This window comes from Tupaia chinensis, unplaced genomic scaffold (genome assembly GCF_000334495.1).
Source record: "Tupaia chinensis unplaced genomic scaffold, TupChi_1.0 Scaffold150175_1, whole genome shotgun sequence".
NCBI classification, from domain to species: Eukaryota; Metazoa; Chordata; class Mammalia; order Scandentia; family Tupaiidae; genus Tupaia; species Tupaia belangeri.
In genome coordinates, this window is record NW_006210013.1 from 733,032 (window position 1) to 756,648 (window position 23,617).

General features: G+C 46.3%; 1 protein-coding gene across 1 annotated transcript in view; it reads right to left on the reverse strand.

Moving 5' to 3' along the window:
- Window positions 1-23,617, reverse strand: part of CAPN8 (calpain 8) — a 76,584-nt gene that overhangs the window by 29,784 nt on the left and 23,183 nt on the right. Inside the window, exons 3-9 of the mRNA XM_006171981.2 lie at window positions 9,809-9,927; window positions 9,171-9,304; window positions 8,160-8,328; window positions 6,934-7,017; window positions 6,221-6,306; window positions 3,053-3,127; window positions 2,155-2,315 (exon numbers count right to left, since the gene is read on the reverse strand). Coding sequence (XP_006172043.1) covers window positions 2,155-2,315; window positions 3,053-3,127; window positions 6,221-6,306; window positions 6,934-7,017; window positions 8,160-8,328; window positions 9,171-9,304; window positions 9,809-9,927 — 828 coding nt within the window. The remainder of the gene's footprint in view (window positions 1-2,154; window positions 2,316-3,052; window positions 3,128-6,220; window positions 6,307-6,933; window positions 7,018-8,159; window positions 8,329-9,170; window positions 9,305-9,808; window positions 9,928-23,617) is intronic.

A 23,617-nucleotide genomic window follows, 5' to 3' on the forward strand; every position in this document is an offset into this window, starting at 1 on the left:
CTCTATCTTAGACACACACACACACACACACACACACACACACACACACACACGCCTGGAATAATTTTCATGTCACTGGGTCAGGGACTCAAACCATGGTTGACTGCAGAGTCCAGTGACATAACTGCTACACCATCTGCTGGTCCCTCAAAGATGACTTTTTAAAATCTCTTAAAATAGTGACTCTGCAAACCAAGGCATAGAGAGATCAAAAAGAGTTCCGAAGGCACCGAGCAATTCTATGACAGAGTTGAGCAGCACAGCGTAATTGAAGAAAACAGATTTGATAGGTATCGCCACACTGGGGCCTCAAAATTTTGAATAATGATGTGCACTGTAGGAAGAAAGGAGTGGATGAGGGTGTTTTGTTATGTTTTGTTCATTAAGATAGACCGTTATTTAGGGGATATCCTGGGATATATTTAGGGGATAAGGATCTATCTTGATGAACTATTAAGCCACTCACAGGTGACCAAAAGCCATTGATTATTTTTTCTTGACAGTAGGATGAGTTATTCAATTCTCCTTTCTCAGAAGCTCTCACTTCCAGAGTTTTTATTGGGCACTAGTATATGAGTTTTAAAGCCAAAAACCGTGTAAATTCCAGAGGAGAAAGAGGAAACTCTGTAATCCCCTGTACTTACAACATTACGAAAGGGCAAGGACAACTCACCTCTTCCTAACAACCAGCTGGTGGCAGAGATGGGACTCATTTGGTCCATCCAGAGATACCCTTGCAGTTCTGAGCTCCCTAAATGATCCATGTAAATTTCCTAAGCATTTTCTAAGAGCTTGCTAATGGTGAGCATATTTTAATTTCTCCCAAATGCAACATTACTGTAACCTTACATTTTTTGTTTACTTCTTCACAGTACCAGAAGAAGAGAATGGGCCATAAAAATAATACATCCCATTTGTATAATACTACAAGGTTTACAGAGCGATTCCTACACTTTCCATGTTACAATGCCCACTGCAACCTGAACGGGTGGAAATTGGGAATTACTGCCCCATTTCCAAGATTAGGAAACTTAGAAAAGGGAGATGCCCCTTCCAGGAGCATTTATGTTGTTGAGCTAAGCAACAGGAGAGGAGGTGGCCTCTTCTCTGTGCTGGCTGACAAGCACTCTGGTCTCTGCTGTCAGAAAAGGACTCTTTCGGATGCATGGGAGACCAAGAGACCCTGCCAAGGCCTCAGGCATATAGCTTTGTGGGATTTTATTATAATACCATGTGCATAGCACTGAGCGCAGTACCGCAATAGGCTCTATCTTGAGAAGAAAGCGACTAACCCTGTCCCATGAGCTTAATGTTTAAGTCTATCAACAAACACATCAACAGCAAACCAAGTAGGGAGCGTGAAGACTGAGGAGGCGAAAAGAGGAGAGAGTGAGTTTTGCCTTCCTTTGTTGCTCCTTAGAGATGAGGGGTTGTTTCCTGGAGTTTCTTCTTTGGGTGCTGCCTCAGGTGATTCAACCTAGGAGGAGCCTATGGGTGACATATTAGTGATCTTCCGTGAGCCGGAGAAGGCTCCCACCTTTAATAAGATGAGCACTCAGGGTTAGTGCAGGGGGAGTAGTTTACACCAGACCATCCCCACCAGGGATCGGGCCCTAGTGACTCCGTGGGAGTGGAGAGTGGCCACACGCATGCCCTGCACTGTCTCACCCCTCCACCTCCACCAAACACAAACAAAACCAAACAGCTGCTCTGATGGATGTGGTCTACTGAAACAGCAGACAACAGCCATGTTTCCTTTAGTATGCCATGAGCCACTCTGTCCCAGAGCTTAGAGGGATGATGTCAGCCAGCTGGATCCAGTAAGAATAGCTAAAGCCCAAGAAATAAGAAGGAGGTCTTAGCATTGGGCACCAAGAGAATGGTTAGTGTGAAGAAGCACATCTTTTGGGGGCAGGGGCAGGTGAGTGAGGCAGGGATGGTTGGAATGCACAGAAGCTGAAGAACAGTGTTACCTGAGATCAGGCCTCAGCTGAGTGGCTACAGAGCCACTGCTCACCCTGGCTGCCCTAGCATCCCAGGCCCAGGAGCCAAAGAAGTCAGCCCAAAGGCATTGACCAAAGGTCAACATACAGAGGCACCTAGCTCAGGGAGGGCAAGCCCAAGGAGACTGGCCCAGGCAGCTCTTCACCTTACCTGGGTAGTTCTGGCAGCCTCCAGCAGTGGAGCCCCGTGTCCAGTGGCCATTGAACAGGACCAGATTCCACTTGTGCACTTCCTCACTGCTCAGAGAGTCTGGGGACAGGTTGCAGATCTCCAGTCGAGAAAACTGCCTCAAGAAATCTGAAAATGACATCCTGGGGGCAGAGGAGCCAGAGGGCTCTTAGTCAAGAGAGGTGATTAAAGGCATGCCCACTGGGCACAGGACAGCATGCTAGCATCAGCCTCGTGGCATGGGCAGCTGAAACCCTACAGCCTGCTGACAAAAATCTGCAGAGACTAATATCCAAATTCCCTGCCACCGCTGTTAGCTTCTTGGTTCTTAGAGAGCCCCCCTCATTACATGTAGCCAACAGAGTCTGATCCTGGAACTATGTAACCAGGCAGAGTCTGAGCCTGAAACTGGAAGAGACCCAGGGAGTGATCTGCACAAAGCCCTACCACTAGGGTGGGTTAAGCCTAAGTCCACAAAAGTCTTCTCCCTATTTCATTCTTAGTGATGTCCAGCACAGACATGTCTGCTAAGCCATACTCTATTCAAGGGGTATCCTTATTACCTTCCTGAGCCTGCCAGCAAAGGAGGCTATTCTGCTTTGATTGTAAGTTGAAGCTTAGATTTACAGAGATAGAAGTAATGACCTCAGTTCACTGGAAAGATAGAAACAGAGGGAGACAGGCAGATAGCTAAGCCATGTTGAGGGCCCAGACATCTCGGCTGGTGCTTTCAACATATCAGCAGAGAGGTAGAACTATATACTAGCACAAAGGAGAAGAATGAAAGAAGACCAGGAGAATGGCTGTGTCCATGGCAGAACTGGGAAGGGACCCACAGCTAAGAAGACAGCTCTGTAGCCACCTCTACAGCCCCTCTCACCAGAACTCTCCATCCTCGGCTTTCTTGTCCAGCTCTTCCTTCTTCCTGGGATCTATGTGATTCCACTCGGGTGCACTGGGAGAAAATGAAGCAGAGGCATTCGGTCCTGTCGGGTTCTCCTGCTACATGAGTCATTTATTGTAGCTAAGCTTCCCCCTGAGGGCCAGGGATGGAATACCAGAAAAACACCAGAAGGGAAAGTAGACTGGACAGTTTGTGGGAGAGGGCACAGCCTGGGGAAGGGATGTAGGCCAGGGACATGGACTCCATGGGCATGAGGAAACACTATGGCTCTGCTTGAATTCTGATTGTCTAGGCAGGTTGTGTGTTTCTAATTAAGACTCTCAGGCCCTAAAAGGCAGGAACGGGGATCCAGGCGAGGAGACTTAACAGTTCCTGTCCTGAGAAAGTCACGCACTCTAGCGGCAGTTTGTAAATTGTCATTCTGGCTCATCTGGCAGTCAGGTGATATATGATGAGAGGGTCTGGGCACTCCCAGGTCCACCAACATGGTCCCCTTCCTGAGCCTGCCAAAATGAACAAGAGGCCCAGTTTTATAGCAGTTGCCCTAAAGTAATGTCACCACAGGAGGCTTCCTGCAGGTGGTCTTTCTGTGGCAATATCCACATACTTTGTTCAAATGCCATCTCCAGCCCGCTGACCTTTACAAAGGTGGGTTTCCTGAAATGTGAATGCAATGTCTAGATAACGGAGCGGTATCAAGATCTATCTTTTAAAAAGAAAATTCCCTTCCCTAAATACTTTCAGCAAAACTAAACACCTCCCCAATCTGAAATAAAAGCTGGAGTATTCCCAAAGCCCAGCCTCTTCCTCAAAGCTGGCCTCTGAGAGCCTCAGGCACCAGAAGAGTCCTTAGGGCCTTTTTAATTCATTGAAACATTATCTTGATCAGAACTGAATCTTAAAATGTGCTTATAAACAAAGATTAGGACCCATATTGGAGAATTATGGGTCTAATCCGCCCTCCCAATCTAAACTTTAAAAAATAAATAAATAATAAGGTAAAATGGGACTGGCTCAGTGGTTGTTATTGAAGACAGAGTGTGTGCACGTGCACGTGAAAGTGAGAGACAGAGGGAGAGAACAATACCCCACACACACATAGGTAATACTGCTCTAAATGATACTGGATCCATACGGAAGAGTTCAGGTTTGGTTCCAGATCCACCTGCATACACCAATGCATGTCCCCCAACCCTGGCTGGATGAGAAGCCTGGGGAGGGACTCACGCATGAGAGCCTGATAAAGGTGATTGTTGTTTTCTTTTTCTTTATTGATGACAGAGTGTGCACATATACACATGAAAGTAACAGACAGAGAACGAGTACAGCATCTCCCCCATAGGGTCTGATCACTCTGTGATCCCCTTCCTCCAGTTCTCCAGTCCATCCAATCTTGGGCACTTGTATATGTACCCATTATGTTTCAAAATGCCCTGCCCGGGGATTTGAAACATGGGCTCATATGGGATCCAGCCTCCCTGGAGCAGCACATCAGCACTGTGCCACAGAACTGGCCCGGGTACTTGCCTTTCTCTTTCTGTTCCTGTCTCTGTCTCTCCTATGAATAAATAATATTTAGAAGTAAAATCTACCTAGACATTAGCCTGAGTTTGGGATGTCATCTCAAGGTTATCCTCCTTCTCCAGCAGCCAGCATATAAATACCCAAGCAGTATCTCTTGCTGGGTGGAGTCCTCAGGCCTCACCAGTCACCACCTCCCACCTCAGACCTCTCCCAGCCTTTTGGAGTGTGGGCAGCATCAGGGAGAGCAGTTAGCATCAAACCACCCCTTTTGGCAGCATGGTAATTGGTTACTGAAAATGGCACTAACTCAGGTTTCAACTTCATTTAGCCATGTCATCCTCTTAGGGCAGTTGGCAGAACCAAGGTTTTAGGTTTTGTTCACTCTCAGTGCATGGAATGAAAAATCTTTAATGTCGAAGACTATTGTGGGCCTTGGGACACGTGTTTCTTCATGACACAAACCTAAAGGGAGGTGCTGCAGTTCTGAGAAGTACTAAGCAATACCAATGCTACAGCTAAACGTGGTACAGGTCCCTTCAAAGGCCCAGTGACATCACAACACATGCAGCACTGGGGACACTCGAGGTGTAAGGACCTGTGTTGGGAGTGTGTTATGACCATTCTTCATCAATCACACTGGAGAATTAGAAAGCCTCAGGACCAGCAGTTAGCGTATGTCACTGGACTCCCATGTAGTTGATCGGGGTTTGAGTTCCGGACCCAGTGGCTTAAACTCACACCAGGCGTGTGTGTGTGCATGCCCAAGATCCCAAGGGGAGAATGGAGGAGAAGGGATTGCTGTATGGCCATTGCCCCTGGGGGGTGACTTCTCACTTCCTGCCTCTCTGTCTCTCTCTGTCTTTCTGGCGAGTGCACATGCCCTGTAGCAAAAACCTCTTCAAAAAAAGAAGAAAGAAAGCCTTCCCCAGTGCCAATCTGCCTCCCCCCATGCCAACTGTGTTAACTTGACAGAATTCACTCCATGGTTCTCATCTTCCTGTAGCACAGGGACATGGTACCCCTATACCCAGGGTGCAGCTATCCTAGAATGTCACCACCACCTCTAGCTGATTTCCTCTTCCAGCAAAGAGGCCTGCCTAGGACCCAATAAGAGCCTCTGTAGTCAACGATCAATACCTGCCCCGGTCATGAGCCCATGAGGTGAGCAGCACCCCCACTCATCACTGCCTGCTGGGCCCTTTGCTCCCAGAATCAAGCTCCATTTCTCAGCGTTGTCGTTGCCTCTTGGTATTGAGGAGTTTGGCCTTTGTCAGAGCAACCAGGGTTTGTGGAGTGGAAAGAATCAGATTGTGAGTGATCGATTTGCCCTTTGGACCACCATGGTGTGGAGAGGAGAAAATAGGAAAACCCTTCAGCGCTAAGCAAAATTCGATGGCGCTGCCAAACTTTCAAATGCCAAAGCAGAAATCAAAGGCTACAGCTAAGTGGTTTTTATTTTGCTCTTCCCAGCCTGGAATCATTTAATACTCTTTTCTGAACAGGCTGTGTGATTAGTGGCCAGTAAGTGCTGCTGAACTCACTATGCCGTTGGTCTCATTATTGTGCTTTACATGACACCTTTCTGCAGAGGAGGGCTGCAGAAGGGAGGGAGGAACCTACTTATCGCTCCAGGCTCCCGACCACTCCACTTCACCCCATGGATTCCTGAGTCTGATCAGCTTCTCTGGATGGCCACGGAAATCCACCTGCCAGGGGCACACACAGAAAAGCAACTGAATGACTACATGCTTGCTGCCTTGCATTTGTGTCTGCACCCGAGAGAGTTTGCATTCAAATTTTCAAATGTTCCCCACGTGACCACACTTTTACTTTCTTTTAACACATGTCTTCAAGCTTTGTCCAAGTATGCTATTTTTCACAATTTGTTTGAATAAATGAAGAGTGAGTCTAGCACAAAAACAAATTTATGTCTGCTTTAACGTGGATTTAGATTTTATAGTTGACTAAGATTGACTCAGTTCTTAATATATGGGACTTAATGATAATAAATGCTCTCCAACTAATGCCAATAGCACAGCAGTTAACATTTATTGAGCATGCATTTCAAATGCATTATTGCCTCATTTAAACCTCATGACAGGCCTATGAGCTGGGTGCTATTATTATCTTCATTTTCCAGCTCAAAAATCTGAGACTTAGAGAAGTTAAGGTATCGAAGATGACCTAGCCAGTAAGTGATACATGCAGGATTGCAGGATGGCACCCCAGGTAGTGTTGCCAAAGACCATATTCATACACACACACACACACACACACACACACACACACACACACAAACACACACACTTCCCCTCCTGCTAGGTTGACTTTACCTCTTCAACTCCAGTGACTGAGTATGCGTGGCTCTTAACCAGCCTCTGCCTGGTGATGGCTTCTGCTTCGGCTGCACTGGAGACCTGGATCAAGGAGAAAGTCCACTCAGGGCGGCTGACCCTGGACTCTTTGAGGCTGACCTCACAGTACTTTCTATAGACACATGATGCAGCCATGGTGGGAGGGGGTGCAGATGTGGCAATGAGTCTCAGATGAATATAACAGGACTTCCAAAAGTCCATGGGAAGGTGGAATTAAAGTCTGAGCTCATTTTGGTGGGGGGAAAAAAAAAAACTTTGAAACCCATGCAGGGTTTTTTTTCCATAATACACATTTTCTCTGAACTTTTTGAAGACCCCTCATAGAGCCATCTCCATTCAGCCCTTTAATTAGGCCTGCAGTTCCAGGCAGGCGCTGTGTGGCTGCCAAGCCTGGAATATGACTTACCAGACTTTAAAATGCCACCAGGAAACTGGGAAGTCATTTATTCTCTGAGAGTGACCCCAGGCTGCCTAAAGAAGACTAATTATCCATGATGATGACTCTGGTCACGTCCTGGTCCTTCAGGCGGGCACGATTGTCCCTCCTCTCTCACCAGCACCCCTTCTCATACCCCATATCACCTCCCCCCAAAACACACAACTCCTGCTGCAGTCTTTACAAAGAGGAAACAGGAGGATATTCTTGCTCTGTCCCTCACATGTCTGAGACACCAGGTAAGGGCAAAGAAGAAGGAAGCAGGTGACAGGACCCTCAGGACTGTGGCCTCCAGCCTCTGGTCTCTACAGCTATCTCAAAATTCCATGTAGCCAACTCTCCTGGTGAGCCATAATCTCTGGTTTCAGAATCTCTTCCTTACCTCAGGGATCCCAAAGTCCATCGAGTATTATCAGTCATCATATTTGTGTTCCCAAATCCCAAGACTGTTAAGCAAAAAACAGGCAGCAAAGGCAGAGCCTAGGAGCCATGATCTAGGCTGTGTTCTTTGGGCACTCTAGCCGGGCTAAAGCGACTCTAAGAGTCGGGGAAACTGGGGCTCCCACAATATGGCTCACCCTAGTTCCTACCCACTAATTAGGTCTTATCCAGTTCCTATATGCTATGGGCCAATATGTTACCAGACTTGCCCATTATGTCCCAGACTCTGCTCTGGTCTCCCTCTGCTGCCAGTCCCTTTCCTCCCACACAAGGGAAAAGAGAGAAAAAGGAAGCCCCCCTGGCTCACATCAATGGAGCAGCCTAGCAGAGACCCTGCACGGAGGGCCTTCCGGATGATCTGATACAGATTGGCTGGTGGCTTCTTCAGATCATGAAACTCAGAGATGCCACCTGTGAAATCTTCAAACCCCTCCACTGTGGATCCTCCAGCAAGAGCCTCGTAAGAACCATTGAGCCTGTTGGAAAAGAAGGAAATCTTGCACCATCTAGTCATTAGCAACTCCAGCAAGAGGATGACAAGGATTGGGGACAGGCACAGTACTAGGATAAACTGTGGCCTACGAGGTAAAGGAGGGCCCTTTGCCAGTTTGGCCTATGAGCTAGGAAGGAGTTCAGGCCATGGTTCCACTTGGCCAGCTCAGCACATTGCTAGAGACAGAGTTCAGACGCCCTCTCTCCAAGCTGCTTCATCCTTTACAAAGTCAAGAGCAACCATTCCAGAGCTGGCTTCAGCTGCTTGGGTTTCTGGGGGCCAAGAGCACAGGTGGGGATGAGGGAAACTCTCCCTGAAGTCTGAGAAGCATCTGCTGAAGCTCGCTTTGGGAACAGGATTGGAAAGGAACTGGGGTTACAGAAAAGGGTATCAGTAAGCCAAATCAATTAAAATAATCCCAGAGAAGGCCTTGAACAGCAAATGCCAATGAGAAGGAGGATGACTCCTGAGGAAAGGGTAGACATGTTGTTGCATCTGCTAAGTACATTTGTTTTATTGTTACTCTTCACCATTCTTTTCCAAACTCACATTGCCCTAAGGACTGAACTTGGGGTTTGAAAAAGGAAAAATCCAGATAGCTTGCCCATCATCCACACATTCACGTGGGACAGAGCTGCGATTTTTAACTCTCAACTCAAATCTGTATTTCCCTTAGTTCCTGAGAGATGCTTTCTCTCCAGTTCATGCTAGGGAATACTTGACCATGACACCCTGAGCTGGGGGTAGGAAGGCAGGTGTAGAAGGGGCAGGTGAAAGCCTTTGGGGAGGCTCAGGAGTCTTCCAGTTCCTAACAGCCCCACTTACTTGGCGTAGGCTTTCTCCAGCAGAGCACTCCAGAATTCATTGCCTTCTTCGGAGTGTAGGAAGAGCAGTTGCCCGTTCCTGGTGGGCAGCCTGTCGTCAATGACCACCTCCACCCACTCTCCGTACTGCCAGAACTAGAGTGGGAAAACACAGCCGCTGACCTCCCAGATAAGCACATGGGCAGGGGGAGTCTCTTTAGCAGACCTCAGACGGGGCCTCTGTGCTATCAGTGTTCAAGTCGTGGGCCTCTCATGAACTCCGAGCTCCTTAAGAGCTTGTCTGTCTCACTTCTCTATGCACATGGGAGATGCCAGATGAAATAGGACACATCTACTCCAGTCTGAGTTTGTGGATAAGACAACTTACCAGCATCACCCGGGGGCAACAGTGGATGACTTGGACCCATATCTCCTGGCCCTCAAGGCCACATGGTCTGGGGGAGAAGGGAAGGAGATGGACACGTGGATAATTGGGCACATGCATTAAGTCAGTGGTTCTCCAACTTCAGCGTGCACCAGAAACATCTGGAGAGATTGTTAAACTAAATGTTTCGGGCCCCAGCCCAGAGTTTCTGATTTAATAGATCCAAGGTGGGACCTAACAGCATGGGAAGTGACAAAGACCGTGAGGCACAATACCTGAAAATGAAAGATCCCTGCATAGTTCTCCTGGAAGTTCTGGTCCCTGGGGACTACTCGGTAGAGGAGCTCTTCATTCAATGTGAGAGAAGCAATGGCCGCCAGAAGCCAGCAGTCACCTGCAGTGTCATGCGGGGCAGTGGGGACAGGGGGGGGTGCAGACTGGTCAGGACAGGCCTCTGTTCTACACAATCCAGAGTTCACATCTGTCTTAGTTCACTCCTGCCACCATAACAGAATACCCGGAACTAGGAAACTTTAAAAGATCAGAAATTTGGCCTAGCTGCAGTGGCACATGCTGCTAAGACACTATACTCCATACCCTGGGACCACCGGAAAGTCCTGGGTTCAAGTCCCAGTCTAACCTAAAGGTCAGGAGTAGCGGTGTATAACTGAAATCCCAACGTTTCAGGAGGCTGCGGCAGAGGGATGGCAACCTAGTGAGATACTGTGTCAAAAAATTAAAATAACTCAAAAACAATGTATTGCTCACGGTTCTGAATGCTAGGAAGTGTAAGATGAAGGTGCCAGCAGATTCAGACTCTGAGGAGGGCTTCCGAGGTGACGCTTTGCTGCTACAGCCTCACAGGGTAGAAGAGAGGCCAGAGTGCCAAGCTGGTTCTCTGGAGCCCTTTTATACAGATACTAATTCCATTATACTACCTCCTGAAGGCCCCGCGTTTTAATACCACTGCATTGAATCTTCAGTGCCGGCGTATGAACCCTGGGGACACACTTATTCAAGCCATAGCAACACCACACCACTCTACCCATTTTTTTTTTTTTTTTTTTTTTTTTCCCCCCCCCCCCCCTCCCCTTTTTTTTTTTTTTTTTTTTTTTTTTTTTTTAGATTTTGGCCTTAGGGCACATGCCCTTGCCAGAGAGAGGAAAGTGAGAAACCACCCCCTAGGGGAAATGGCCATGCTGCAATCCCTTCTCCTCCATTCCTGTCTCAGGATCTTGGGCACACACATACTGTACCCATTGTGACTTTCAAGCCACCAGGTCTGGGATTCAAACCATGATTGGTCACGTGGGAATCCAGTGCTTTAACTGCCATGCCACCTGCTGGTCCCACACTGCTCTCTTCTAAGTACTCGGATTTTCTTCCCTAGAGTCTGAAATGCACACAGAGCCATCAACTCCTGACACCTCACTAGGGCTTGCTTACTCATGATGGAATTCTCTGCTCCTCCCCATCACCCCCCCCCATATACTGACCATTTCACACCGTTCAGGCACTCAACCAGTGGAGTGGAAAATGGGGAAAAATAAACAAGAATTGGGCCCTTTGATGGCGTATAGCAACTCAGATAAGTCTGATTGGAGGAAACACCGGAGCTGTTTTCAGCAAGTCCACAATTCACAGTGTGTGCTTATGAGAGTGTGTGTCCCTTGCCCTGGTGACCTTGGGTAATGGCAGATTGCCTCTGCATGGTCTATGTAGAGCCCTGCCCTTCTGTATTTCAGAAAGCCTTGATGTCTCATTGCTTTTAACACTCTGGAGATATTGATTAGCATTAAAGCTTCATCATTTGAGGCAGAATAAATCAAAGTCAAGAAAGGGAAAAACCCCTGAAGCTTGGTGTTAGTCACTTAGGAGATTTCAGTAAAGGCGGAGGGCGGGGACCAGAAAAACACTTTCTGTCTGAGTTAGGCCCTCCCAGAGTGATACCACTGGGTGGCACTTCAAGGTGTCAACTTCAAAAGATTATGCACAGGCTCCTGACACCACTTCCTTGCCATCACACCCATGGTGGCTCTATCTTCTTGGAAGGGCTGGCTTTTGCTCACACCTGTTTATGTGTTTATTCCACATATTTCATCTCCCGGCCCAGTCTTGCCTCTTTCCAGCTTCACTGCTGAATCCTAGCTCTAGAAGTCTTGAGTTTGGTGAACAAATCCTCATTCCTCCAAATTATTCAGGTTAAATGGCCCCTAAATCCTGCCGTGCATCTCAGCCTTCATGTTTTTCATATGAAAAAAACCTGAACCCGGGGCCAGCAAATGGTGTAATGTGTGTAATGCCATGTGTACTGGACCCCTGGACCTGGCGGTTTAAAACTCACACCAAGTACATGTGTGTATGTGCCCAGAATCCTAAGAGGACAATGGAGAAGGGATTGCAGCGTGGCCATCCCTCCCACGGGGTGATTTCTCTCTTTCTATCTCTCTGTCTTTCTCTGTCTCTCCGGCGAGTACCTGTGTCCTATACCAAAAATCTCTCAAAAAAAAAAAAAACAAAAAAAAAAAAAAAAAAACTGAACTTTTTCAATGTGTCCTCATGTGGGAGGCCCTTCAACCTTTTTGAAGCTATCTAAGGACCTTATTTAACTCTACATTTTCCTTTAACACCATAGTCAAAGTTGCATACGTATTCCAGGCATGAACACACCATCGCTTTCTCAGGTCAGATTGCCTGAGCAAGCAGTAGGGAAACGGTGGCCAGGAACACACTTCCGAGGACCTGTCGCCATTCAGAACAGCTCTGTCACCTGGTCATCCTGCAAAACCCTTGGCTCCATCTGCCTGTATCTTTCTCAACACTGAGGTTCATGATCTAGTCCCAAATTAATTCCTTTTTTAACTAACCTCGACCTCAGTCAGTCAGTCACTCTCTCTCTCCCACTTTCTCAAGAGCTTGTCTGACCCAGGAGGCAAGCTGCTTCCGGCCTCCCTCTCTCACCAAGCTCCCCTTCACCAACGAACACCATCCTCCTGATGGCAACAGGGCTCCCAGGTGAGAGGAGACCTGTAGTCAAGGGAAATGGAGTGGGTATGGGTGGGCAAGCATGGGTTATGCTGCTTCTCACCAAAGAAGCCCTGAGCAGGGCAGTACCTCACTAAAAAGTCACTTCCACAGAGTAAATAAGGTATCAGAGTTTCTTCCTCCTATCCAGCTCTTCTCAACCCAGTTTTCTTTCTAGGAAGATCATGTCATTCTTTTGTTTAAAAAAAATCTGCAACTGAGGGACCAGCAGCTGGTGTAATGGCTATGTCACTGGACTCCCATGTAGTCGACCTTGGTTCCAGTCCCAGTGGCTTAAACTCACGCCGGGCACGTGTGCGTGCGTGCCCAAGATCCCGAGAGGAGAATGGAGGAGAAGGGATTGCGGCCTGGCCAACCCTCCTGGGGGATGATTTCTTGCTTTCTGTCTCTTTTCTCTCTGTGTGTTTCTGGCAAGCGCAAGTACCCTATAGCAGAAACCTCTCCAAAAAAAAAAAAAAAAAAAAAATCTTTGGCAGTCATGGCACACACTGCTAAAATGCTGTGCTCTACAGACTGGAACCACATGAGAGGCCAGGGTTCATTTCCCTTTCTAACCTAAAGGCCAAGCATTGTGGGCATGCACCTGCCACTAGGGAGGCTGAGGCAGGAGGATTACGAGCTCAAGGCTAGACTGGGCCACACAGCAAGACTCTGTCTAAAAAGGAGCCAGAGCCAGTAGTGTGCACCTGTGGTCTCAGCTAAGAGGCTGAGGTGGGAGGATCACAACATGGCGAGATTTTGTCTTAAAAACAAAACAAAAACCCACAGCTGTCCTCCATTACTAATGAACAAGTCATTCCAAGCAGCATCAAGACCCTTCACAACACAAGTCCATCCTGTTTTCAGTCTTTTTCCCATCATAACCACCCCCCACCCTAACAATGAATCTAATCTCCCCATCAAACTTGCATGTGCACGAAACATGCCCTGGTCTTTTTCACTGCCATGGTTTTCCTCACTTGTTCTCTCTGGTGACAACGTCTTTGCTATAACTTCACCAGCTAAATCTTACTCCTCCTCCATGAAGGCTTTCCTAGCGCCTCCCACCTTATAGTCAGAAGCCACTTCTTTTTCTTTGTTGTCCTAAAGAAACTTATTTGCACTTACTTGCTTACGCTTGTCTGGCACACTTATCACACGCTGCCTTGAATCACCATTAGCACTTGGGCTGCACTCAAAACTCCATCCTCACAGTGACTCCTTGAGGAACTTCCTTAACCTCGCCCCTGGCCTACCTCGCCAGCCCCCAGCCCTCTCACCTCCGGCTTCCCTAGTACTTTCTGAGGTTACCTGATTGCATCTGCTTGCCTCTCTCCTCTGTTTTCTCCCTGCAGAGCAGGGATTAGATCTCGTCTTGGTATCCACAGTAAGGGCTAACACATAGTAGCTGCTCAATAAATGTTTGATAAATAGAAATAAGTAAGCATGCCCAGCCAAGGTGGCATAGTGGTAGCATGCTGTTCTGCAATGCTAGAAGCCACATGGGAAATCAGGGTTCAGCTCCTGGGTCACCCTCTGCATGTCGGCCCATGTGAACACAGCTATGATGCTGGCCGGCTAGGCAGGCTGCAAGGAGGATCATGGCACGAGACCTTGTTGGAGATTCTTCTCTCTCTCTCTCTCTCTCTCTCTCTCTCAACTGCCTGCCTGTCTCTCATGAAAGACATAAGTAAACTTTTAAAGATAAAAATAAATTAATAAAAAAGCAGATGGCCAAATGAATCAGTGAATCATATTTTTCCTTCTGCAAATCTCCCTCAGCCCCTTATGTATGCTGCACCTAAACCTCCCAGGTCTGAAGGAAGTGGGGTCCAACAAAGATGTCCAGTGACCCTGATGGAGTCTACCTCCACCAGCGTCAAGGTCTTTGCTGTCTAAAGCTCTCAGTCAGGGGAGATCCATAAGATAAGAAAAACTCAGAGGCACGGTCCTTAGAGGAATGGACGAGGTGACTGTTCTGCTATGTCTCTGATGCAGGTGGTTTCTCAAAGAGATCAGGGCAGCTGCGCAGTTCCTCATTACTGGGCACAGCCCTGGCTCCCTTCTGATGTGCACGTTCTTGCTCCCAGTCTGAGCTGCTTCTGACAGCCCACCCAGAGCACTCCTAGTCATTACAATTCAAGGCACAGCACCAAGATGTCCCTCAGCTGCTGACATCAAATGAGGCTGTCCAGCCAGAGGAGAGTTTAATTTTCTCTTCATCTGCCTCATTCCTGACATTTCACAGGGTCTACCAGCTCCTGCAGCAAGCGCGGAGGCTCTGAGGCAATGCTGTGAGTGTGTAGATGCTTGGATCCCTGCCAGTTGCCATATAAGGTGTGAATGGATTGTCATGACTAGGATGTTTTTCCTAAGGAGCAATCCAAACGAGTGTGTTCCCCTTCAAAGAGACCTCTTGGGAGGACGAATATTTACTTCGTTGCTCAAAACATTTCAGAAACTTGTTTTGGGGACCTGCCTCAAAGCCCATGGCATATTTTTTGGGTTCTCAGTAGGAACACAGCTTTGACCTTTGAGCATAGTTTTAATTTCCAAAAGCAGTCAAGAGTCTTTTTGGATCCAAGTTTCATAGCTGCTATGGTTTCAATGTGTCCCCTAAAGTTTCATGTGCTGGAAATTTAATCCCCAGTGCAACAGTATTGAGAGGTGGGATACTGAAGAGATGACTGGGTCATGAAGGGTCAGCCATAAAGAATGGATTAATGCTGCTTTCTGAGGACTGGATTCATCATTGTGAGAGTAGATTGTTATAAAAGTGAATTGGGGCCAACAGGTGGCATAGAGGTTAAGTTAGCTGGAGCCCACGTGGCCAGATTCATGGTTTGAGTCCCAGACACAATGGCTTGACAATTACACTGGGTAAATGTGCATGCCTAAAATCCTCCCAAGAGGAGAATAGAGAAGAAGGAATTATGGCATGGCCATTCCCCCAGGGGGAGGGTGGACTGATTTCTCATTTTTCTTTGCTCTGTCTCTCTCTGGGGAGTGCACACACCCTATAGCAAACTAAAATTAAAAAAATAAAAAGTGAGTTTGACCGTCTCTTGCTCTTTTACTCTTTCCATGATCTTTTGCTTTCTTTCATGGCATGATATAGAAGAAGGCCCTTGCCAAATCCCAGCACCTTAGTATTGAATTTCCCAGCCTCCAGAACCATGAGAAATATATCCCATGACTTTCTAAATTAACTAGTTTGTGGTGTTTTGTTATAGCAATACAAGATGATCTAAGACCATGGTGAAGACAAAGAAGCTGCACAGTGTCTCTATGGACACACTCCTCCTCCCCAGCCACCTTCCAACTAGGGTTGGTCAGGAGAGTGGCTTGGCCATAAGCTTCACCCTGAGGTCTGTCAATGGGAATTTGAGAAAATCTTTGATTTCCTGAAAAAATGGTAATGTAGACTTAGGTCACAGAATTTTCTTGCTTATTTTCCCACCCCTCCTTATTCTCACTAGAAAGTCTGTATTATGCCTGGAAATTCAAGCCATCTAGCAATCCCAGGGCCACAAGCAAGGAATGAAAGTCAACACTCTAAGGAGAACAGAGCAGAAACAGTGTTTGTCTGCGTTTCTGAGGATATTATTGAAAATAACACTAGCCCTGGACTACTTACCTCCAGGTTTCTTGTTATAAAAGAAAAATCAGTCCCCTATTTGTTTAAGCCACTACAGTGAGTTTGATGAGGCTTCCAGACAAACATTGTTCTAACTGTTGCAAAAAGAATGACTATAAGGTGATTTGGTATGCCCAGTAAGTGGGTTCTGGGGAAAAAAAAAAAAAATCCACTAGAGGAAGGAATTTCAGAAAGCAATGTTGGGACTACGAGCAGTTTAAACACGAGCATTGTCCCACTTGCTGGGTTGAATGCATTCTGGGAAATAGGAAGGCCTGGATGGAAATGCCTGCATCTAGTCTCCACAGAGGAGTCATAGCTCATGGATCTACATAGCACAAGCATATATTCATGGACCTCAAGCCACTGAAACAAAGTAGAAATGTCTGAAAAATCTTAGGGGTCACCAACCCTTGTAAAAGTATATATACTTTGGAGTACAGGACAAAGGTAAGAATTATTCTGAACCTAGATCGTGTGTGTGTGAGTGTATGTATAGCGTCTAAGGAGATGAGGGTGTATATGTGTTGTGGGAGGATATAACTTGTGTGTGGTATGTGTGGCATGGTTGAATGGATGTTTGGAACATCTGTAGCTCAGGATGCTGTATAAACATCAATCATCTGGTCTTTGTCTGAGTGTCATAGTCTGTGGGACTCTCGTATGTATGCACATAATTCTTTCTTCTATTTTTCCTGTCTTCTGTCAGTTTTTTCATAGACTCAATTAAACCTTCAGAAGGTAAAGACAATATTTTTCTCTCCCCTACAAAACCATATAAAAGGAACTGTAGCAAATATGACAGATTGATCAGCTGCGTCAGATTCTGCACATACATCAAGAATATGAAGACTGATTCCTAACCACTGGAACAATGTAGGGGTCCATACTGACTAAAGTAGAGACATTTACTGTTTACCACATGTCCAAGTGCTCCTTCATATTTCCCGGTTCCCCTTGCGGGGCTACAGAACTAGTTTGGTCAACAGAAACTGAGTGATGAGCTTTACTTCTGTGCCAAAGTATTTAAGAGCCAGCTTACAATCCTCTAGTTCTCTCTTCCTCTACTACCGTGACATCAAGTTACCTGTTCTAGACCGTGTTGCTACAGGAAGCAATGGCTACCTGGGTCTTTGCTTGAAGGAGAATTGCCTTAGAGAGCTCTAGAACCCACGATGAACTCTACATGAACAAGAAATAAGCATGATATAAAATAAATTATAGTTGCTACTCTTCCCTTCAGTGGAATAATGAGGGTATAACATTTTAACCACGCATAGACTCTTTGAGGAGAATTTAGGTCAACCAGGGAGCTCAGGAGGGAGTCTTCTGGGTTACTAACCTTGTGGAAAGTTCTGGGAACAGTCAGAGTTCAGTTCTTCCAATTCCTTACTTATGCATATATGTAATTAATTTAATTTTTAAAGAGATTTTTGTTATATGGTGTATGTGCTCACCAGAGAGATGGAAAGCAAGAAATCACCCCCTGGAGAAGGGCCACACCACAATCCTTTCTCCTCCATTCTCCTCTCAGGATTTTGGGTATGAATGCACACACACCCAGCATGAGCTTCAAGCCTCTGGATCCAAGATTTGAATTGCTGTCAGCCATGTGCTAGTCCAGTGACATAACCATTATGCAATCTACTGGTCCCAAACTTAATATGTATTAAAATAATAAACTGATTTTTTTTCTTATCTTTTTTTTCTTTTGCTTAAGGGCACATGCACTTGCCAGAGAGACAGAGAGACAGAAAGTGAGAAATCACCCCCAAGGGCGATGATTACATCACAATCCCTTCTCCTCCATTCTCTTCTCAGGATTTTGGACATGTGTGCACACGTACACCGTGTGAGTTTCAAGCCTCCGCGTCCAGGACTCAAACTACAGTCAACCATGTGGGAGTCTAGTGCTTTAACCACTATAGCACCAGCTGGCTCAAAACTGATTTTTTTTATTCCACTCAAGTAATGATCCCCTATAAGTCCTCCCCTGTTGCTTCAAAACTTCCGGCAAGCAACAGAAAGACCTCCAACCGTAAGAATGAAGTCACTACTCTGCTCTGTCAAAATTATTTTCAAGTTCACCCAGAAATAATAATCCTGAGGCAGGCTTTATTAAAAAGAATATATTTGGGGCTGGCAGGTGGTGTGGTGGTTAGGGTGCTGGATTCCCACATAACAGACCATGGTTCAAGTCCCAGACCTGGAGTCTTGCTTTCTCACTTTTCTTCTCTCTGATGAAATTAAAATAATAATAATAATAAATTAAATAAATTTTTTTAAAAAGGAAAGAAAATATGTTAATTCAAAACTTCTCTTTATACACTAAAATAAAAGTGTGAACACCTAGTGTTATTTAAGGTATAGGTATCAAGAATTCAAGGTAGGGACCAGCAGGTGGCATAGCAGTTCAGGTGCTGGATTCCCACATGACTGATTGTGGTTTGGACTCTGGACCTGGAGGTTTGCTTTCTGCTTTCTCACTCTCTCTCCCCCCCTCCTTCTCTCTCTCTGTTGAGCACATGTGCCCTATACCAAATTTTAAAAATAATAACAATAATAAATAAAATTAAATTTAAAAAAAAACTCAAGCTATAACTTAAGAGAATTTCCCAAACATCAAAGGAAGATATGGAGATGCTTCTAAGCTTCAGGGAGAAGAAAAGAGAAAGGAAAGAAGCAAGTCAGACATTGACACCCCTACAGTAACCCCCTTCCTCACCTTGAGGCTGAAACACAGCTGGAATGGAAACAATGATAAAACCCCAGATAGTTTGGAAAGGAAGCCAAAGCAGACAGCTCTCACACTCTGCTTTCCACTGGGGAACCTGGGAGCAGAATCGAAATGGTGACATGGAGTATTTAGGGAGAGAGAAGGTGAGAGATGATCAGAAAGAGCACCCGCAAGTTTCCCTGAGCCATTGTGAGGTGCCTGCACTGAGGGCGGGGAGGAAAAGAGTGAGTCGATCCTCCTGCAGAAGCTGTGGGGTAGCCTGCACAGGTCAGGCCCTGATGGTGGGGGTGATGTGTCATGTCTCCAGGGCTAATGGACACTCAAGTGGGGCTGAGTCAGCCAGAGAAGGTCCACCAGACACCGAGAGAACAGGACAAGAGACTGCCCACTATGCCAGTCATACTTCCAGAAGACCAGCGAAGACCCAGAGGGCAGTACCAGGCTGCAGAGGGACTAGCCAGCCCTTCCCCACTACCAGGACATTTGGCCTTCCTTATGTCCAGATGCCTTCCTGGGGACGTTCGGAAGGGACAAGCTCTTAAGAAATGAGGAACCACCTGCTCTGACCCATTTGTGTTGTTACAATAAATTACTATAAACTGGATAGCTTCAAACAACAGAAATGTATTTTTCACAGTTCTGGAGGCTGAGAAGCCTAAAAACAAGGTTCCATCAGATTTGCTGTCTGGTGAGGGTCCACTTCCTGGTTCATAGAGAAATACCTTTTATAAGGAAGCTAATCCCATTCATGAAGACTCCACACTCATGATTTAATCACTTCCCAAGGCCCCACCTCTTTTTTTCTTTTTTTAGAGGTTTTTGCTATAGGGAACATTTGCTTGCCAGATAGACAGAGAGAGACAGAGAGACAGAAAGCGAGAAATCACCCCCCCAGGGGGGTTGGCCATACCACAATCCCTTCTCCTCCATTCTCCTCTCAGGATCTTGGGCAGCGCACACACGTGCCCGACGTGAGTTCAAGCCATCGGGTCTGGTACTCAAACCGCGGTCGACTACATGGGAGTCCAGTGACATAGCCATTACGCCAACTGCTGGTCCCATGGCCTCACCTCTTAGTACCACCTTGGGTATTAAGATTTAACATATGAGTGGGAAGACACAAACTTTCAGTCTATGGCACCATTCAGCTAGAGTAAATGAAAGAGGAATATTTATCCAAAAGAAATGAAAATCAGAAACAGGCATGGGCATAATGTGTTTAATAGGCTAGTTCCCATTTCCCTCCCACTCGCTCAATGGAAATTGGGGCTCCACAGCAAGCTGGGGAGAACAGTTGAGAAAAATAATGCTTCACTGATTGCACAACTGAAAATAATGTTAAGATTTTGACCCTGCTAGTATGTGCTTGTTTTTTCTTTAATCCACCTTCACTAGTTCATCCTAGCGGAGGCATCCTTTGCCTGTCGTCCCATACAAGGCTGTTCTAAGTGTTTTTATACCCAGGCCACTAATTTAGCCCTGCATGTTACTGCTCAGCAGTCACCAAAGCACCCCCTTCCTCCCCCTGGTGAAATGCATTTTCAAGCCCTCGGCATTTATTCGCGGCATTTGAACTGCATAAACACACACACACACACACACACACACACACTTTTGTGGTGGTTAAGGTGTTGACAATTCCCATATCCCTCTGGCCAGAGGCAGCTGGTGGGCCTGATACTTTTCATAGATCCCAGCACAAAACGCTTACTTAAGTGAATGAATTACTTCAGTATGAATCTGTCAGAAGTGATTTGAAATTTCAAACCTTCACTACCAGCAAGAAGGTCACATGCTTTAGTCCATGTTGTTGCCCATATCTCAAACAAGGAGAGATAAAACACCATATATTAATACGATGTTAAGGGGCCAGCAGGAGGCGTGGTGGTTAAGGTGCTGGACTCCCACATGGCCAACTGTGGTTTGAGTCCCAGACCTGATGGCTTGCTTTCTCACTTTCCCTCTTGCTCTATCACTCCCTTCTTAATTTTTTTAAAAAATAATAAGTAAAATTAAATCAAATAATTCAAAAAAATTCTAGAACTGGATTTAGAACTCAGAGCTATTACCTTAGTTAGGAAAGCTCCTGTATTGTAAGTGGGTCCCACTAGACTAGGGCTTCTCAACTTCAGTCCCATCGACACTGGGGTGGGTAACTTTTTGTTGTGGGGGACTGTTTCCTGGCAAAAAATTTCCAAAATTCTTGGAATCCAGAGTGACAAGAGTGTCTCCTTATATGCTAATGAGATGGTTGGTGGCTGGGAACCCCTGGATGGCATGAGGGTGTGGCTGGTCACAGGGAAGGCCAAGACATGACTAGAGGATTGGGACTTTTCAGCCTCACCCCCAACCTTAGGGGTGAGGAACGTTAAGCTGATCACCAACGGCCAATAATTTAATCAATCATGCCTGTGTAATAAAACCCAAAAGACTAGGCTCAGAATGTTTCTATTAGGTCATCAGGAAAGTCATGACGTCTTTTTCTGTTTTTCTATGTGAAAATGCAACGTGACATTTCCAACAACCTATAGATAGCAGAACACATGAAGGTTCCCAGAAGGTGGTGCACCCAGAAAGCACAGGAAGCTCCGCACCCCTTCTCCCATACCTCACCCTATGTGTCTCTTCATCTGCATCCTTTAAGAGGGAAAGTGAGAAATCACCCCCCTGGGAGGGGGTGGCCACACCACAATCACTCCTCCTCCATTTTCCTCGTGGGATTTTGGGCAAGCATGCACACGTGCCTAATGTGTTTTTTAATTGACCAGGTCCGGGATTTGAACCATGCATTAATTCTATTTTAGTGGGATTTATCGTGGGCAACTTCCAGATTTGCAAGTTCCATTAACCTGAAGTACATTTGCAGGCTCAAAGAAGGTGCAGAGAGCTGGTGCTTTAACGCTGACTCGGAGCAGGCAGGTGGTAACAGAGGGACTATTTTAGGACTGATCAGAGCCTCACGTAAGGGCTCGTGTTTCTAACTGTGAGTTGCTGCTCACAGATGCATTTCTTTGGCTCCGTGTTGTGTGTTTGAGGGGGGTGAAGCACCTCAGAGCCTGAGCACTGGCAGGACCTTGACCTACAGTGGCAGGAGGCACTGAAGGGCCTGTTTTTCCCTCAATGTGACAAGAGCAGGAACTATCCCTCTCAGAGAGATAAATATCACTAAAATATTGGACCATCGGGAAAGTTATGACATATGTTCCTATGCAAAAATGCGTCACGACTTTTCCAACGACCCAGAAGACTTAATGTAGGTTAATTGAAAGGTTTCTAGACAGGGTGAGTTCCCACAAATGGAGATAGGAGGGTCAGGGGAGAAGACATCCTAGGTTCAACCCTTCACCTTCCAAGAGTTTCCCTGAAATTACATAAGCCATATCCTCATTAGTGTATTGCCATGAATGTATCCTCTGCTCAAAAATTTTTAATTGAGAGGCCGTTAGGCTGGGGTGACTATTGGTTCCTTCTTTTTTTTTTCTTTTTCTGAGAGGTTTTTGCTATAGGGTATGTGAGCTCCCCAAAGAGAGATACAGAGAGACAAAAAGCAAGAAATCACCGCCCCCGTGGGGGATGGTCACACCACAATCCTTTCTCCTCCATTCTCCTCTCAGGATCTTGAGCACACACGCACACACACCCGACGTGAGTTTAAGCCACCAGGTCCAGGACTTGAACCGCAATCTACTACATGGGAGCCCAGCAATGTAACCATTATGCCATCTGCTGGTCCCAACTCAAAGTTCCTATGTAAGCAAACCAAAGCACGATGTAAACTATAAAACAAAACCAGAGACTTCACCAATCAGACACTGCCAAACAACCTCTACCTAGGGTGTTTCCTCCTTAACCAATTAAATATATTTTCCCTGTCCCACTTCCTCATTCAGCCTATAAAAGCCCACGAGGCCACAGTGGGCTTTCACTTCTGGGTTTAAGCACTGCCCAATTCATGAATTCTTCTTTGCTCAAATAAACCTTGTTAAATGAATTTTGTCTAACGTGTTTCCTTTAACTCTCCCTATACGTGCATCTTCCTGTGCTTTGCACCAAGTAGAGCAGGTATCTAATCCCCATTTGCCTGGTGAGTTAAGCCAAGTTCCTAAGCAGTCAGTGACCTCCCAAGGTCAGTCAGCATCAGAGCCAGGACTAGTCTAGCAACACCCTGCAGGGCCATTCAAAAGCTGAAGGGAACATGAGTATCTGCACCTGAAATACTTGCTCTAGACCTTTGTGCAAGGGAGCAAGAAACTTCAGGAACTGTCCCTCCTAAACCCACATATACCTTCTCATAGCCTCTCATCCTCACTTTCCACTTGCCTTCAACCACGCTATCTCCCCGCCCCATGTTCACACTTAGTCACCCTCTGACCTATCTCCTATAATAGCCTCTACATAAAATAGTTGCTACTCCTTAGACTTGTTATGAAGATAAAATGAGATAAGATGTGCAAAGTACTCAACTCCGTGCCTGCCACACGGAAGCTAAACCATGGTATCACTATCTCTTATCAGCCAATGCACAATTAACCGAAAACACAAAGGATCCCAAACAAGTGAATCAGCTAAGATTTACTGCCTGTCTAGTGCCTATACAGAAACAAAAGCAAGCATTATAGGAGGAAGTTGCGGGTGCCCTTCCCTCCAACCCTGCCATGTTGCGGAGATTAGCAGGAAGGCCAAAAC